Raw genomic sequence first — 18,093 nt, forward strand, 5'->3', positions numbered from 1 at the left:
TTGCAGTTTCTTGAAACTACCAGTGAAAACATCCTCATTTGTATTTAAGTTTTATTATTGTGTTGTCAAGAATCCTAGGGATTTTATAGGGTGTTATTGGAGTACAGTATGTTGGCACATCCACACATTTCCTAAAACGATTTGGGAAAGGGAACTTAATATTCAAGTAGCAGATCAAGATTGGAATATAGTTTGGAAAAAAAAAAACGCAAAGAGTCTGAGTATATGTAATAAAGTAAGAGCTATTCAGCTCCAGATTCTTCACAGGGCTCACGTTTTCCCTTCCTAGTGCAGTAGATTTACGGCTGATTTAACTCATTTTTGTCCCTAATGTAAGAGCGAAATATGAAGTCTTACTCATTGTCTGTGATTCTGTAACAAGATACAGAGGTTTTGGTGGAGGGTTTCTGAAGAACTGAAAACATTTTTGGGTGTTTCTTTGGTTCTAGATCCAGTGTCTTATTTACTTGGAATCTTTCCTGTAGGTCTGGAAGTGCAAAATACAGGCTTTTTCAGTGCTAAAAAAATGTATACTTTTACAGTGGATCTCAGATAAAGCTCCTTCTGTTAGGACGTGGTATCTAACTATTCTTGAATATGTGTCATGTGTCAACCTTTTTTGACAAATGTTGATCTTGACATTGCTTCCATCCTGACAAGTGGATCTATGGGTGTCATGATTTATACTGTTAGTTGTGCTATAATCTTTACTCATTGTCAGCAGTTCAGTATGCTTTTATTTTCCCTGACTTTGTTTGTTTTTTGTTAACCTGTTGTTGTCATTATGTGAAAACTAATAAAAAACATTTATTTTTAAATCCTACAGATTTATTATTGTTCAGAAAAAAATAAACTGTATATATACGTATATATCTACCAAATATATTTGACTTTCCATATCCCAGAAATATATATTTCTTTATTTTTTATGCCTATGTTGGGGGGGGGGGGGTGAAACCTGTAGAATTCTGCTTAATGAACTGTATGAATGTGTTAAAGCTACACTCTTATTGCTGAAAGCACAATCAAATTAGCTAATGGGACACGGGATGTGCAGAACTGATGGGAGTTCAGAGAGAGCTCAGCTGTGCATAAAAACGGGAACGAGGAAATTCTACGGCATCCCTGACTAATGCCTAGAACAATAAGAGCTGGCACTGTTGGCAGGCACGCACACACATGCATACATCATGGGTTCAGAAAGCCAACCAAGCCTGTTTTTCTGTTTGTCATCACACATCACGCTTATCTATGTGGCCTAGGTTGTTATTAGGAATCTCTGCATGTTGACAGCTTTTATTGCCCTGTCTGTTACACTACAGTGTAGGTCAATCATTAGTTTGCAGCAGGGTAAGACATCATATAATGCTGAAACATGAGCCAGAGGCTCCAGCGCAGCTCTGCAAATAAACGCTTCATAATGTGTATGCACAGATATTGCTAGATAGCTTTTGCTGTGTTGAATGCGAGGCTCACCGACACTGCTGACACAAACTTCCACCCTACCAAGACACTCCTTATGGGCACCAGCACCACATTTAGAGCAGCGGTAGCCTTGATAGAAGACACCTCTGAGAACAAAAGGAACAAAAAAATAGAATAAAACAATAGATAAAATATAGATAGTGCCTACCTGTAGATATACTCAGACGGACAGACAGAGAGCCAGACAGATAGATAGATAGATAGATAGATAGATAGATAGATAGATAGATAGATAGATAGATAGATAGATAGAGAGACAGAGAGACAGAGAGACAGACAGATAGATAGATAGATAGATAGATAGATAGATAGATAGATAGATAGATAGATAGATAGATAGATAGATAGATAGATAGATAGATAGATAGATAGATAGAAAGACAGAGAGAAAGAGAGACAGACAGATAGATAGATAGATAGATAGATAGATAGATAGATAGATAGATAGATAGATAGATAGATAGATAGATAGATAGATAGATAGAAAGACAGAGAGACAGAGAGACAGAGAGACAGACAGATAGATAGATAGATAGATAGATAGATAGATAGATAGATAGATAGATAGATAGATAGATAGATAGATAGATAGATAGATAGATAGATAGATAGATAGATAGATAGACCGAGAGACAGACAGACAGACAGACAGACAGATAGATAGATAGATAGATAGATAGATAGATAGATAGATAGATAGATAGATAGATAGATAGATAGACAGACAGACAGAGAGACAGAGAGACAGACAGATAGATAGACAGACAGACAGACAGACAGACAGACAGACAGACAGACAGACAGACAGACAGATAGATAGATAGATAGATAGATAGATAGATAGATAGATAGATAGATAGATAGATAGATAGATAGATAGATAGATAGATAGATAGATAGATAGATAGATAGATAGACCGAGAGACAGACTTACAGATATATAGATAAAAACATAGACAGACGGACAGACTGACTGACAGAGAGAGACAGGCAGACAGACAGACAGACAGACAGACAGACAGACAGACAGACAGACAGACAGACAGACAGATAGATAGATAGATAGATAGATAGATAGATAGATAGATAGATAGATAGATAGATAGATAGATAGATAGATAGATAAAAAATAGACAGAGGGACAGACAGACAGACAGACAGACAGACATACAGATAGATAGATAGATAGATAGATAGATAGATAGATAGATAGATAGATAGATAGATAGATAGATAGATAGATAGATAGATAGATAGATAGATAGATAGATAGATAGATAGATAGATAGATAGATAGGCATAATGCCTTTACAGTGAGCTCACCTCAGCAGCATTTTACACGAGCTGCAGGATGTGGTTGTCTCAAAGGTGTGCATGCGGAACTCATGGGAATTACTTTTCCCGCTCTCTGGACAGATGTTCGATCTGTTGAGAGAGAAAGAGAGAGAGGAAGTGGGTGTTAAAAACAAGTCTGAAGACCATTTTGCATAACCGTAACACACAAACACAGGACTGCTCATTTCCATCTGTCGTCTGCTCCCACCACCCAATCAGCTGTGATTTTCTCTTAAGACACATAAGGGTAACTAGACATTAGCATTTTCTGGGAAAAAAATGGCAGACGACCCTCTACCACAGTACCACAAATCTAGGATGCTACTTATGAATCCCTGAATATACAGCACATATTATAAACATTTGCATTTTATATTCTACATAATGATTTATAGTTTATGTAATATGTAGTTCTTGATCTTGTAATAAAATGATTTATAAACTGTTACTAAAGACAAGTCTATTTTAAATAGACTCAATGATCACGTGATGCTGAAGACTAGAATAATGGCTGCTGAAAAACATCACAGAAATAAATTACATTTGAAAATAATTCAAAATAAAAAGCCATAGTAATGCTGCTTTAGTGTGCACTACTAATTACAGCATGAGCAGAAGTCATGATGTCGTCTATAGCACTATTACTTTTTTATAGTCCAAGACCCTCCAACCCCTTTCTGTGTCTCTCTCTTGATTAATCTCGAATAACCCTTGAGTGGCGAGTGCCCTCATAATAAAGGCATTAACAAATGATAGACAGATAAGAGAGCTGTGTGTGTGTGCTGATGTCATGTCATTAACACTCAGAGCGTGTAACAGCACTGATATCCAATCAGCTTTCAGCTGCAGACTGATCTGATGACACATGACAGAGAGAAAGAGAGCACTGACTCACCACTGTTCTCCAGAATTAATGAGCCCTTCAGATAAATCTGCTAAAAACATGTTATCTAATTAATCAGAGACCTGTCTCCTGTCTTTAGTGCATTGCACTTTTTTCTTCCTCCAGTCTTATTCTGAGTTTTTTTTTTTTTTTTTTGTGGATGTGCCCTTTTTGGCTATGCATGACATCTGAAATTTGGTATATTACTTGTCTGATGGTTTATTGCGTTTTTCATCTGAATTTCACTGATTGTTGCTGTCATCAGTCAGGAATTATAAGTATCTTTTCTCACTTTTCTTCTCATAGCTACGCTGTGGGATCACTTATTGCCTTAGTATTTCATAATACAAAGATTTACTTGAATCTGATTCTCCTAAGAATAGTAAATGGAATAAAATTAACGTGAGGGAAGATAAAAAGCCTCTGGATGTGTATAAATTAAAAGAGAAATAACACAGAAGACAGGATTTTTTTAAAAAACACTTTTTTTGATGTACAATGTAGAAATAATATATTCGAATGTGCAATATCAGAAACTACCCAAGTTTAAATATCAAAACATATTCATTATTTTCATTTTAAGTGGAAATCTTAGTTCTTCAACAAAATCAGCTTGTTTAAAACTCACCCTCAAGTTGTTCCAAACCCATATAAATTTAGTCACTCTTTTTCACACCGTTACAACAAATAAAGCTTAAAAATTTAAAGCACCATCAAATTAACATAATAGTGATGATATGCTACAGTATATTCCTATAGTCGTCTGAAGTCATATGATAGCTTGAAGTGGGGAACAAGCAAAAATCTAAAACTATTTTCAATTGGGATACACTGACTCTCCTGACTTCAATTTGTAACCAAACCTTTTTATTCTGAGTCCATTCTTTTTTTTATGACTCAGTCGATACATTTTACAAACTGAATGATGCATTCAGAAAGTTAAACTTAATGACTCAATGATCCAGTCCCAGTGATTCTTGAGTTCTTAAGGCAAAGATTATCAATGGATAACAACTTGTTTTGACTGAAAATGGCATCTGTTTGTCACACAAAGCAATCATATAGTTTTATGAGACTTGAAATATAGTGCACGAGTCGTATGGGCCACTTTAATTGTTATACTTTTCCAGTGAAATATTTTCGGTCCCTGTTCATTTTATCTGCAAGAGGAAACTCAGTCATTCTTTATTTGTGTTCTACTGAAGGAAGAAAGTCATGCAGGTAACTCATAATTCATAACTAAATTTAGTGTGCTATTCCTATAAAGATCAAAGAGAGAGTCAAAAATGGTCATATAACACTAAATTACGATTTAGTTTTGGTGCAAGAAACATAATAAGTGGAATTTAGACATTCCTAAATACCTGCTGGAAAAGCACAGAGCATATCCTCTTTAAAACAAACAAACTAACTAAGACTTGTGTTATTCTAGTCTATCTGCAAAACTGAACCAACCACTCTGATGGAATGAAAACCCTTTGGGTCACATCATGTTTTATAAGGGACACCACTGCAAAAATGTGTGGCTCAGCAGGTCTTTCCTCATTACTGTGTTTGTTCTGTAGTAAAAATAAACGCTAATTATGTTTAGGCTTGAATCAGGGCCAAGGACATACCATCATAGCTAAATCACGCGTTTGTGTCTATTGTCAAGACAGATAACAAACCTAAAAATGAAGACAGTACAGACCTGTGTAGACCTTCAGAGACAACAAAACACTCACAATGCCATGCCAAACTGCTCCAGCCATTTCTTCTTCACCTCCTTGGTTTTAAAAAAGAACTCGAAGCCGCTCTGACCCTGATTGTGTGTGAGGTAGAATCCGTGGCACCACTGGAAGAAAGAGAGAAAGCAGGAACATCCGTGTTATAAATGCAGAACACACACACATGCACGGATAAAGCAAAGACAAACACCGTTTTAAAGTCGTTTGATTCAAAATATCAAAGACACTCTAACAAAGCCCCAGACCACACAATGGTGCGAGGGGGACACTGTTGTTTATGCAAGACTGACGAAATGCCATTATCAAATCTTGGAGGGTCATCCTGTTATCGTCTGTTAGTACTGTGTTGACGTTTACATCATGTTGCAACTGATGGAGATATTGACTGCACTGAACAAAAGGATCAGATTTCATCATTTGCGAGATATGACAGTGTGGACAGTCAGATAAAAAAGAAAAAAAGAAAATATTTTTTTTGTGTGCAATGTGAGCAAAGGCATAGAGAATGCAAGGCAACATGCAATCTGCCTGAAATTATTAAACTAATTAACAGTAAGGGATCTGGTTGGAAATTTTTGATTTTATGGCCTGCCGTTAACATGCACTACCATAAAAATCTAGGCTCCTTCTTTCTTATTTCTGAAAGAAAGTTTAAATCAGTGCAATACTGACTTTGTAACTTGCAATAGCGAATTTACATAATGCAATTCTGAGGGAAAAAGTCAGAATTGTACGTTTATATCTAGTTATGTTGGTTTACAAATCCAAATTCGGAGATTATATCGCAATTCTGAGAAGAAGAAAAAAGTTTGAATTGCAAGATGCAAACTCTCAATTGCAAGAATTATTATTATTATTATTTTTTTTTTAATTGTGAGATAAAAAGTCGCAATTAACATTTACCTGCAGTTTAAAAAAATTTCACTCATTATTATTATTATTATTATTATTAGCCAAGACTCTGACGAACAAAAACACTTTCCCTCAACAAATTTTGAGGCATCATCATTCACAAAAGAACCCTAGAGGAACCCTAATAATAATAGTGATGTTAACATTGCATGTGTTTACCAGCATAATTTCTCTATCTTGCACACACCCTCTCTGTCTTGAACATGTAATATTTACAGCATTATCTAACGAATAATCATCCTGGCACAGCAGCACGTAATGTAATATAACAAACGACATCATGTTTTCTAATTTAGCCGTGTCTGGTGTCGGCTGCGTTCGTTAGCAGTCGCTAGACGGTTTTTAATAGGAAACACCATCTGTGCGAACGAAAGCTGCTCTTCTGCAGTAACTGATTATGGCACGACAGCATAACAGAACATTTGCTGCCCTCGGCTTCGGTGCAGCGAACTTTGGTGGCAATTAGGAGTCTGTCTGCACACCTTGCGGTTTTCTCTCTCTGAGGTTGGGTTGTTGGTGATCTTGAAGGAGTGGAGGTCAATCACCTCCTTCATCTCGTAGTTATCTCCTCGCCGTTTGCATACGATCACGGCGGCGTCGAACAGAAAGATGTGCCTGCAGCAGAAGAACGGCATAGATCAAACGAGAAGAAGAAAATACAAGAGGAGCACTTGAGGGTGACACCTTCATAACCCTTAGGCCTTAGTAAAGACCTGCGGAGTTTCAGGCTGAGCAGTATTCCACACTTTAATCATCTCACCTGTCTTGTTTGGCTCGTTTGTCGACTGAAGCTACTCGCACTTCGCTGTCACCTTTCGGTCTCCCGTAGATACGTAGAGACTGATTCTGCAGAACATAAAAATTGGTGCACATTTAATGCAGGCATGCTTGTATGCTACTAGGGGTCAATGCTCTTAAGTTAGACTCAAGTTCCACAAAACTGTCCAAAGGTTCATACTGTCTCAACTTAACTACTTTGAGCAGTGTTGGGGGAAAACTAACTAAAAGTAGGCATGCAAATCAGTGCACTGTGCAGTAGTCTGACACTATCTTGGGTGTTTTTTTTTAAATAGTTCAGTTTTTCCAGGAACATACTGTACAGTAGCATTTTTTTTTAGCAAGTGTAGCATGAAACACATTCTTTTAACAAAACAAGCTGAGTTTGCACTGTGAAGAGAATTCATTTTAGTAAACTAAAATGGTTAATGATTCACTAATTTATTTGAATGATCTTAATGTTTTGATTGCAGTGAAATAGCTATTTTGTTAAATACTCACGTTTTAACAAAGTCCTTTTTTGTATAGTTTTATAGGATGTTTAAAATAATTGAAATTGTATATACAGTAGCACAGTATATAGTTTCTATATGTAGTTTATAACATTTACTTTCAATGTATGTTTTTATATGTAATTAGATTTATATATATATATATAATGTTTTATAATGTATTTATGAACAATTAATCATTTATAATTAATAATAAAATTAGATTTTTATATGTAAATATAAAGCTTATATATTCTATAATGTATATGTGTAATGTTTTATAATGTGTGTGTGTTCAAGGTTCTTAAAATCAATCCTTGATTAAGCAGAATCCAGATCTTTATTTATTTAGTAATGTATTTATTTTAATGTATTATTTGTTTTATTTGTATTTTTTTTTTTAAGGGACAAGTGAAACAATTAATGGCATAAAACATGATTTTGCTCACAAGGTTTTCTATAGATTTCTGGTACTGGTCGATGTCTCGGAGAGTCTCGATGTCTCTCTTCACCTCGTTGACATACTGAGCCAGATCCTATAAAGATGGAAACACAAACACAACACTAAACATTCAACACCCTGAGACTTTGACCTCACGACACACAAGAAAGTCTTTCTAGTCTTTCTAGTTGTGTGCTAAAAATAACAATACTTCCTCTCTAGCTTCCTTATTGACAATCTCGGCCCATGTGATGTTTTCAAGGGACTCATTCCCATCTAAAAATGCCAAATAAGATTTAGCGTCTGAAAAGCGAGGCTTATTTGACAAATCTGATTCTGAACACTCTGCCCGCCGTTCCCGTGAGTGGAGTTTAGCGACTCATTCATCATCACGTATCTAGAATAATCAGAGAGTGGGGGGCTGGATCGCCCACCGTGAGGATCTTTAAAGGGGAGCACTTGAGGAGGTTAACCGCGTTAGCCCGATACCCCAATCAATGCTAAGTGGCTAATTTATCCAAATGAAATCATCACAGCCCTCGGTGCAATCTGCACAATCTTCTCAGCTTGATTTGCCTCAATTAGCAAACGGTTACCTGTCAAGATGCATTCGGCACCATCTTGATCATGTCTGAGTCAAGAGGGCCACATTGATTTTCAACGAAAGCTCTTCTTATGAAAAAGTTGATGCATGCGCACCCCAAAAAAACTAAAAGAGAAATTTGACACTGTTGTAATTTCAACTTGAACTTGATGTGTTGTTGTAGCTCAATTGGTAGAGGACTGCGCTTATCAAGCGCAAGGTTGTGGGTTCGATTCCCTGGGAACACATGATGTGTAAAAATTGATAGCCTGAATGCACTGTAAGTCGCTTTGGATAAAAGTGTCTGCTAAATGCGTTAATTTAATTTAAATTTAACTTGCGCAATGTGTTATTTTATGCGCTCACACTGGCCAAGACGTCTACCCAGGAGTCCCTGCAACAGACAGCTTATGAAAAGGACGTTCAAATGCTCAACTCACCTTCATGGCATCCAGCGCTTGCCGTAAATTACTTTTGTCTGTGGCATCATGGGTGTGTTTCACCAGTTCCTGTCGGGAAGAAAGCGGGATATGAGTTTCTACGGGCCGCGTCTCAGTGTCTTATTATCACCAGATGATGATGAACGCAGCAGACAGTCAGATGTACAGGAGCGAAGCCGTGCCGGAGGACATCTGTCACTCTCGCACGCTCTCATAACTCCTACTCATCACCGTGCAGATTGTTTACCAACAATATAGAGAGCACATTTAGATAGCAGTCATCGGAAATGCAACGTCATGCTCTAGTGTTTTAATTAAGTTCACACAACTATTAGTACTTTATTATTCAATTCTATTATTTATTTATTTCTCAATGAATTCATTTTTTTTTTCATTTGATTAGAAAAGAAAAACAGCTCAATTATTGCCCTGAGATTTTTTTATTTTTCATGCTTGCATATTTTCTACCTACACACCTATTATAAATAAAATTGCAATTTCACTTGACAGAAAAATATAATGAAGTCAAATAAATTAATAAATATACTAACCAAGGAATTGGACCCAGGAGGAATTGTTTTTATGGGATTTCCAATATTTAATATTAGCTGAGGAAGACGGTGCATTAATAAAGTGTTGATTTTTACTTGATTTCACATGTGTATTCATCAACCCTGCTCTGAAAACAAGAGGTGGCTCTGATAGAATTCAAAGAGTAAGCCAAGAATAATATAATAAACAAGGTGATTATGTGGCAACTGTATTACAATACACTGAAAATAAAAACATACACGGTATCGCATGTATTCTATCTTACTTTCTCTTTTGGGCACACACACACACACACACACACCCAAGCTGAAATAATATCCCAACCTGCATCGCAGGTTCAAGAATTGAAATGAGAAGCAAAAGGTATTTGTGGGGTTGAAATTGCCTTCCTGCTCCGGGATGAAGTAAACAAGACATCTGGGCCAGTCTGTAGGATAAGGGAGGGTGCTATGAATGTCCTTTACTCGGGTCTGATAAATGGCTTCCTTTTGGCCTAAGAGATATATTGCCATCCAGCACAAGCCAAATCCCCTGCGTCAGTCAAGCTGAACCTGCGCATTATTATCAGCAGAAAGACGGACATCACCTTATTTTTCATTCTCACTTCCTTCTGCCCTCACACAGCGAGAGAGAGAGATAGAGAGAGACAGAAAGGAGGTATGACACGAACACAGAGATTACCGCAGAAATAAAATGCAGCCAATCTCTTATCCAAACGTTTGCAGAAGTCCAGGAGAATATTGTCCGGATGTGATTTCACAGGCCTGCATCACAGTATTGTACAATAATGACACTTTGCACATTTTAATGTCTAATAACTAACCAACTGTACAAATTCTGCTCAAAATTCGTCACTCGATGTAAAAAATATTACCACTTTAAACTGATATTTATCGGCTAAGAACATTTTCCTTAAAGGCATATTTTTTTTTATTTCTGTAAGTTTTACAATTATTACTTTTACAACCCCTTCTTTGTACGGTTACAGTAAAAATATAATTTTCTAAATATGGACATACTGTACACTATCATACTGCACTCTTCAGTGTCACATGATACATGGCTATTTTTGTAACCTATAACTAAAACTTTTACTATTAATAACACTGTTGTTGAAAATTGAACTATTCAAAAATATTCAAAACGTGATGCCTGAAATAAGGTTAAGGCACAAAATAAATAGACTTAATAAAAATAACTTCAACCTATACATTAGTATAAAAAAATTATATTTTAAAATATAAAAATATATATATATTATAAATAATATTACAGTAACACTAAATCCTTCAGAAATCATTCGAATAGGCCGGTTTGGTGCTCAGGAATCATGTCGTATTATTATCAAAGTTGAAACTATTTTTAATTTTTCAGAAACTTCTGAAGAATAGAAAGTTCAAAGAAAAGCATATATTTGAAATAGCAATCTAAAGGTTTAATAAAAGTATTGGTTTCTTGCACCCCATAAATAATAAATAAATACATATTTATCTAGTACAAAGACTAGATAAGATTTACAAATATTTAATTTAATTAATTTCATTTCATTATATAAATACTAGCATCCCTTATATTAGATTATTAATGAATTTTGATTATGACTCATTATGTAAAGCTGGCTTACTCTTTCTCTCACTGGCCAAGGCTTCCTCCAGCAGAGCAAAGAGCAGAGAAAGACAGTCTGTCACACGCTAGCCTGCTCTCCAGAGGGGCAGCAGACAGACAGACGCTCTATCTGCAGCGCCTGCCTCTCACACACACACACACATTCCCTAAACCCACAGCTGGCCAGATGGGCAGGGAGGTGAACTGAGCTGTGGACAGCCTTGCAGGCATGCTAAGTAGACACATACACACACACACACACAGAGAAAACACCTTCGCTGTTCTGTCCGCTGAGAGCCGAAAGGTTCCTGCAACAGCAGGAGGATCGCGGTGGCTTCGGTTCACACACGCTATGCACATCTCATCTCCTTCTCTCTGCTTTTCTATTTCTCTCTCACCTTCGTTCACATTTATTTCTAAATCCCCTCATAGCTGGGTCATGCAGTAGACCTAACATGTGATGGACAGAGACACACTATGAAATATTCATGCCAGTCTGCGTGAGATGTTTGTGGAATAGGGCCAGACCAAACATACAGGACTGGATAAAGCATGCTGCTCGCTCATTTTGTGAATTATACTGCCCCTACTGGAGGTATCTGGGATATATCACACTTCCACCTACTGGTGGATTTCAAACATGCATTATGCTGCTTCTCAGTGGAAGAGTAAAACATGGACTCCACTGCCCCTAGTGGATATCAGCAGTAAAGCAGTCATTTAAAGACAACATCAAGAACTGACCCTCTTTTTTACAGTTTTTTTACATTAGGGCACGTTAATCAGTGCATATCATTAAAGAGATAATAGATTTAGTTAGTCTAAATCTAAAAAATAAAATAGATAGAAATAATTAAATACATATACATACATATTTTTCACAAAAAAACTAATATAGATGAAAACAAAAACACAATAAAATGTAATTTTTACTAAAACTTTAACTAAATTAAAACCGAAAACAAAACAAAAGAATTCTTAAAAGTATACTCATAATAAATTAAAATGACTATATAAATGTATATATTTTTAGTTAAAATAGTATCTCTAATTCTAAAATAAATCTGCTTTTTTCAGTAATCAATGCTCAGGTAAAAAATAAATATATATATATATATATTATAATATATATATATATATATTATGAGCAGGAATACAGCAAAATGATGTCAGACCTGTAGAAGTAGATGATACTTCAGAACTCTCTGCATTGGAACCACCAGAAGATCTCTCAGAGTAAACTTCCCGTTATTGGCTCGTTTGGAACATAGCTGAAATTAATAATAATAATAAAAAGATTATAAAAGTAAAACACATATGTGACTGTGACATGACTGTTCTGCAAATAGATGAAGAGAGCAAAACGTTGAAATAAATGTTCACAAATGTTCTGCACCGTTCTTAACCACCAGGTGGCACTGTCTAACAGCAAATAAATAGTTCCACTTCAGTTTCAGCAGTGAAACATATAACTCCTTTCATAAATAATGTCATAACAAATTAATTTATGCTGTACAAAGGGTCAAAATAATGTCACTTGCTCTGTGTCATGTTCTTTAGAAATGCTACATTGTTTATACAATGAGGGGAGACAAAATCACATAACAAAATGCAGAGTACATCCAAACCTACAATTAATTGAATGCCAATTGGATAAGCTGTATTGTTTAAATAACACCTTTTATTAAAATATTAGATCGTAAACTTTATGTTAGATAATTATTCCAGTTTCTCACAAGAAATATTTCTACCTCTGATGCTAAAAAAAAGTGTCCAGTATTCATGGAAAACGCACTTGTGACCCGAGATGTTTCATGAATATAGTCTGACAATGTCTTACCTCTAACATCTGCCTGACGTCCTCTCTGTTCTTACAGATGTCATCCAAAAACGCAATGGCTAATTCTACTTGACTGCAGTACTTCCCATACAGGACTAATCTATCACACAGGAAAACAGACACATGTGAGAAGGGGAAGGAGGGCTTCATTCTTTTAATCGCTGAAAGGATAAATCAGTCACCTTTCTTTGTATTTTATAAAGATCTGAAACAGGTTGCTGGCGTTATGCATGATCACTGAATCCTGGACCTCTCTCAGAAGACTCATGTGCACCTTCACAAGCTCCTGGTACAATACATAACATCAAAATATTAGGCAAAAGATAAATGACACTGTGATTCATGCTAAAAATAGAGGTTAGAGGTGTTTGTGACTCACTGGTATATTGATGAACACTTTTTCAATCTCCACACTGGACAGTGACTGTCCCAGAGGCTTCATAAAGAACTGTGGGTGGAGGAAATAAAAACAGTTGCTATGGATAAGCTAATGCACACAATAAAGTCATATTGCAATATAATCAATCTTTGTGAAATTTTCCCTTGTTTTGATCATAGGAACTATAATAAAAAAGTAATATATTCATACTAAGATTTCAAATAAATGAACACATTTAATGATGATTTTTGAACATTTAATAATGAATATTATTATAACAAATAAATAAATAAACTACAATAAAGCTTTATTACATATATATAATGTAAAATATAATGATTATTTAATCCACTATGTAAATGACCTTGGTTTTATTATAGCTACTACAATAAACATGTTGAATATTCATACTAATATAAAAAATCGAACTAATAAAATGTTGATAATATTATTATTAATACATAAATTGTACTACTACTGCTACTACTAATAATAATAATATGTAAATAAATAAATAAATTACAAAATAATGATACACTGTGGAAATTGACCATGATTTTACTGTATATTTATATTAAGATTTAAAATAAACATTAATAATAATAATAATAATAATAATAATAATAATAATAATAATTTAAGTTATAGTTTCTAAATGTGTTTTTCAAGCATTTTCAAAACTGGAAATTGTTTTCAGAATTTTTGTCATTTAATGTTTTAATGTTATGATAATGCAACTGTAACAATAATTAGTATTATATGGTATTTCCATTGTATATTGCCAGCAGCAATGGATATCATTGTAAAATATTGCACAGTAAGTTAAATCTAAACATGGTATGATTGATTTGACGAATGATTCATCCATGATTTGACCTGTGGTTACTGTGGTTTTTTTTACAAATGATGTGTTCATTACATCTAGCAGATCTCATACACTGAACTAAAGCTTTAATATTACAGCAGGTCTGACTGTGCAGCTCTAAAGAGGCCTCACCTTCTCTATGGAGTCCAGCGTCTCTGTGTATTTCTCCTCAGTCTGCTTGATTTCCATCAGACAGCAGCTTCTGATGTCCGTCTCGACCTGTTTCTGTAGTTACAGCAGCACGAGAGTGAAACAGAGAGCGTTTTAGGACTTGCAACCTAAAGCACGGTTATATACGCTAGATAAAGCCTTTCAGTGAACTCACCTGCGGTTGTACCAGCTCGACCTTCATCAGGTCTTCATACACCTCTCCTCCCTCATCATCATCATACACACAGTCATAGAGATCTTCCTCATCCTCAACACCATTCTCACTGAGACACACAGACCAACGACATTCAGAGCTTCTCCAAAGGTTTTAGTTTAGTATATACAATTACTATCTGGCTACAGTTAGTTTACAGTAAGCAGAAAGAAATAGATGGACGCTGAAACACAAAACCCCGAGAGGACATCAAGACATGTTCAAATGCTTCAGCATATCCAATATGCTGGAGAAAAAAAAAAGACTTCTTCTAGAAACTGCTTTTAAAGGATAATGTTTCCCTCTTCTAAATGAAACGCACGGTTTTCAGCTACAGCACAAGCATGAGCCAAGAGACTTTCTAGCTGAGTCAGGCCTTAAAATCACTCAGATATGTTCTCCAGATGGGTGTAAAAGAGAACGACAGAGAGACAAACTGTGTTGATTTCTTTTCCTAACCATGTCTGCAGTTCGAATCTATTACAAAAGGCCTTGAAGGAAAAAGTCTCTCTCTGACAGGGATAGAATCGTACAGGCACATCACCCTCCAGGGAAAAGCACTCAACAAACACGTTTCATATGAACAAACCATCACATCTGCTAGAGGGCCTTGTTTATTTGTGGCTAAGAAACAGATGTGATGAGGTCAAACCAACACATAGTGACAGCAGCATCCATATTTGCGAAGCATAATATCAAATCCTCTAGCTTGTCATATGAGGACAACAGACATTTATGCTGATGCTACTTGTTGGCCTACTCAACGGCCTGTTACGTCGCTGTTATTGCTCGGAAGCAGTAGTTATCGGTGACTAGATATAGATTTTTAACTGAAAATAAGAACGGAATTTAATCAAATACAAATCTGTGATCTCATATGTAGGAGTGAAATGTAGTGCACTCATAATCGAGAGATTAAGAAAGTATTACAGTTCTTAAATTCAACTTAAGATTGCCACTTTCTGACATTTAAAGAGACAGTATATTATAAAGACAAAGTATTTTTTAACACATATGTAAGTGCGTGACATGTTAACCTCAGCCTGAGGCTCCTATATCTAACAGAGAGACTGCAGTGAGCCAAAGGTTAAACGATCAGGAGGAAGAGAAACACTGGAAGCAGAAAAATGACTCACTCTATCAGATCCTCTAGATGGTTATAAATGTCTTCGTCCTCAACACTCTCTTCTGTGGGAAACGGCCTAGAATAGAAAGAGAGAGAGGCAGAGAGAGCGATAAAATATGAATTTTGTATCCGCTGCGCTCTTAAAATAGGTATAATTATTCATTTCTTCTTTTTCAAATACCTTATTCCAGTCTGCTGTGCAATGTGTGTATGAGAGAGTTTGGACAGTGTGTCCATAACCTTAGAGAAAAATAGAAGAAAGATAATGATTATTTATTAAGTAAGGGATTGTATTATAATAAGACAGTTAGTATTGTTAACTACACTGCTACTTACTAAATAAATGGATGTGAAATATTGTTTAAAGCGGAAAATATATTACATGAGAAGAATGAGACAATATGAAACTGCCACAGATTTGCAAGATATTCACCGACTGGGACTGTAATAAATTATGCAGTTTATACAAAATTATCTGACCACCAAATTTCAACATTATCAATCAGAATTAAGCCATGTAAAAATGTATATATATATATATATATAGCATGAACATAAAATGTGATGCATCAGTAACACAGTCAATTACAGTACAATAATTTAAATAGGAATAGGCCTATTTATTTTCATTATAAAATACCCATCAAGTATTATAAATTAAATTTGTTTGTAAATGTTAATGGTGAAAGACATGATATTCAAAGATTTTAACTCATGATCTTTAGTTTAAAAAAAAATAAACAGCACCTCAACGTTAGTACCAGTAGAGGTCACTGTGCATCAATGAAATTTATATTGTATGCTGTTATCACCAAGAGTGTTCAAGCTAATAAGCAACTCTTCATATCATTAAAATCAACACTTCCTGATCAGGTCATTCACAGGTGTGCATTCAAATGCAAACAGACCCAAACCTTGTCAAACAATTATATGTAGCTACAATTATAGCACAGTCAAAAATCACCAGCTGACACTAAAACATCAAATCTGTGCCTTTTTAGAATGCATAATTTTCAGCTGTATTCAGATTTCCATATCTATGATGAGCACATGGGTAATTTGTGCATTTGAACTCGTAGCGCCTGGGGAAGATGTGTTCAGAAATCAATTGCAATCACACTGGCTTAGCTGAACTCTGCCGTGTGCACGCCACGGCAACTGAATCACAGTATGAATACAGAGCACAGACTGAGACTTTCTAGATTCAGTCTTTCAAAGAGATCTGATCCAACTCATTTGAGCTTTTATGCAGCCATCCTGGCACGTTAAGGGGAAATAACTTATTATAATCAATCTGTATTGTTAGGGAACCAGTCAGTATGGCCTTTTAGGAACAAATGTGTCCGTTTTGAACCTGAAAACCTTCACTTTCTGTGCATTTCCCACAAGAAAAACAAATATAAAAAGGCTTTAAATTTTGTAATCAGTATGTTTTAATGGTTGAACCTGTACGATTGTATTTCTTCAGTGGAACACAAAAGCAGAAGTTTAAAGGAAATCAGAAATAAATTGGAAAAATGTAGCTATACATCACTTGCTCTCTATTAATTCATCTAAAGTGAATGGGTGCCGTCAGAATGAGAGTCTAAACGGCTGATTAAAAACATCACAATAATCCACACAAGTTCAGAAGCCATGGTTTAAAGTTGAATTGCCTTAATGATGGATTTGTTTATTACAAACAAAAAACATAAACTGATGGAGTCTTGTGAATTACTTTTGGATTATTATTGTGATGTATTCATCAGCTGTTTGGACTCTCATCCTGACGGCACCCATTCACTGCAGAGGAGCCATAGGTGAAAAAAACTGTCTAAGCAAGAAAACAAACTGTACATCTAAATATTGGATTATCATCTAAATGTTAAACAATGTTCACAATGTTCTTTTGCAATGAAATCTAATGGTGACCTGGGGCTTTCAAGTTCCAAAAATGACAAAAAGTACTACAAAACTGGCATAAAAGTGGTTCATATGTCCAATACACTACTTTCCAATTCTTCTGAAGTTACACAATAGATTTTAAGCGACGTGGACTATTTTTTATGGTTTTTAATGGTGTTTTTTTTTTTTTTTTTTTTTTTTTTTTGATTGACAGCCTACATTCAGTTTTATTGAATGCACAAGAGCAGCACAAACATTCCGTTTAACGTTTCTTTTTGTGCTTTACAAGAAAAATCATATAAGCTTGTAAGAAAATAATGGTGTTTTTCTTCCTGTCACCTCACCCAAAAACGCACGTTGGCGGCATATGAAACTGTCTGTCTATCTGTTCGTTCATGTCATA

The 18,093-nt window shown here is 35.4% G+C and overlaps 1 protein-coding gene across 1 annotated transcript in view; it reads right to left on the bottom strand.

Moving 5' to 3' along the window:
- Positions 1-18,093, bottom strand: part of LOC113072906 (guanine nucleotide exchange factor VAV3-like) — a 59,233-nt gene that overhangs the window by 10,096 nt on the left and 31,044 nt on the right. The window contains exons 3-17 of the mRNA XM_026245800.1: positions 15,988-16,046; positions 15,817-15,882; positions 14,642-14,750; positions 14,449-14,541; positions 13,452-13,520; positions 13,255-13,358; positions 13,073-13,172; positions 12,408-12,503; positions 9,076-9,144; positions 8,060-8,146; positions 7,103-7,188; positions 6,825-6,957; positions 5,428-5,537; positions 2,809-2,910; positions 1,477-1,571 (exon numbers count right to left, since the gene is read on the bottom strand). Coding sequence (XP_026101585.1) covers positions 1,477-1,571; positions 2,809-2,910; positions 5,428-5,537; positions 6,825-6,957; positions 7,103-7,188; positions 8,060-8,146; positions 9,076-9,144; positions 12,408-12,503; positions 13,073-13,172; positions 13,255-13,358; positions 13,452-13,520; positions 14,449-14,541; positions 14,642-14,750; positions 15,817-15,882; positions 15,988-16,046 — 1,378 coding nt within the window. The remainder of the gene's footprint in view (positions 1-1,476; positions 1,572-2,808; positions 2,911-5,427; positions 5,538-6,824; positions 6,958-7,102; positions 7,189-8,059; positions 8,147-9,075; positions 9,145-12,407; positions 12,504-13,072; positions 13,173-13,254; positions 13,359-13,451; positions 13,521-14,448; positions 14,542-14,641; positions 14,751-15,816; positions 15,883-15,987; positions 16,047-18,093) is intronic.

This window comes from Carassius auratus, unplaced genomic scaffold, assembly GCF_003368295.1.
Source record: "Carassius auratus strain Wakin unplaced genomic scaffold, ASM336829v1 scaf_tig00010943, whole genome shotgun sequence".
Lineage (NCBI taxonomy): Eukaryota > Metazoa > Chordata > Actinopteri > Cypriniformes > Cyprinidae > Carassius > Carassius auratus.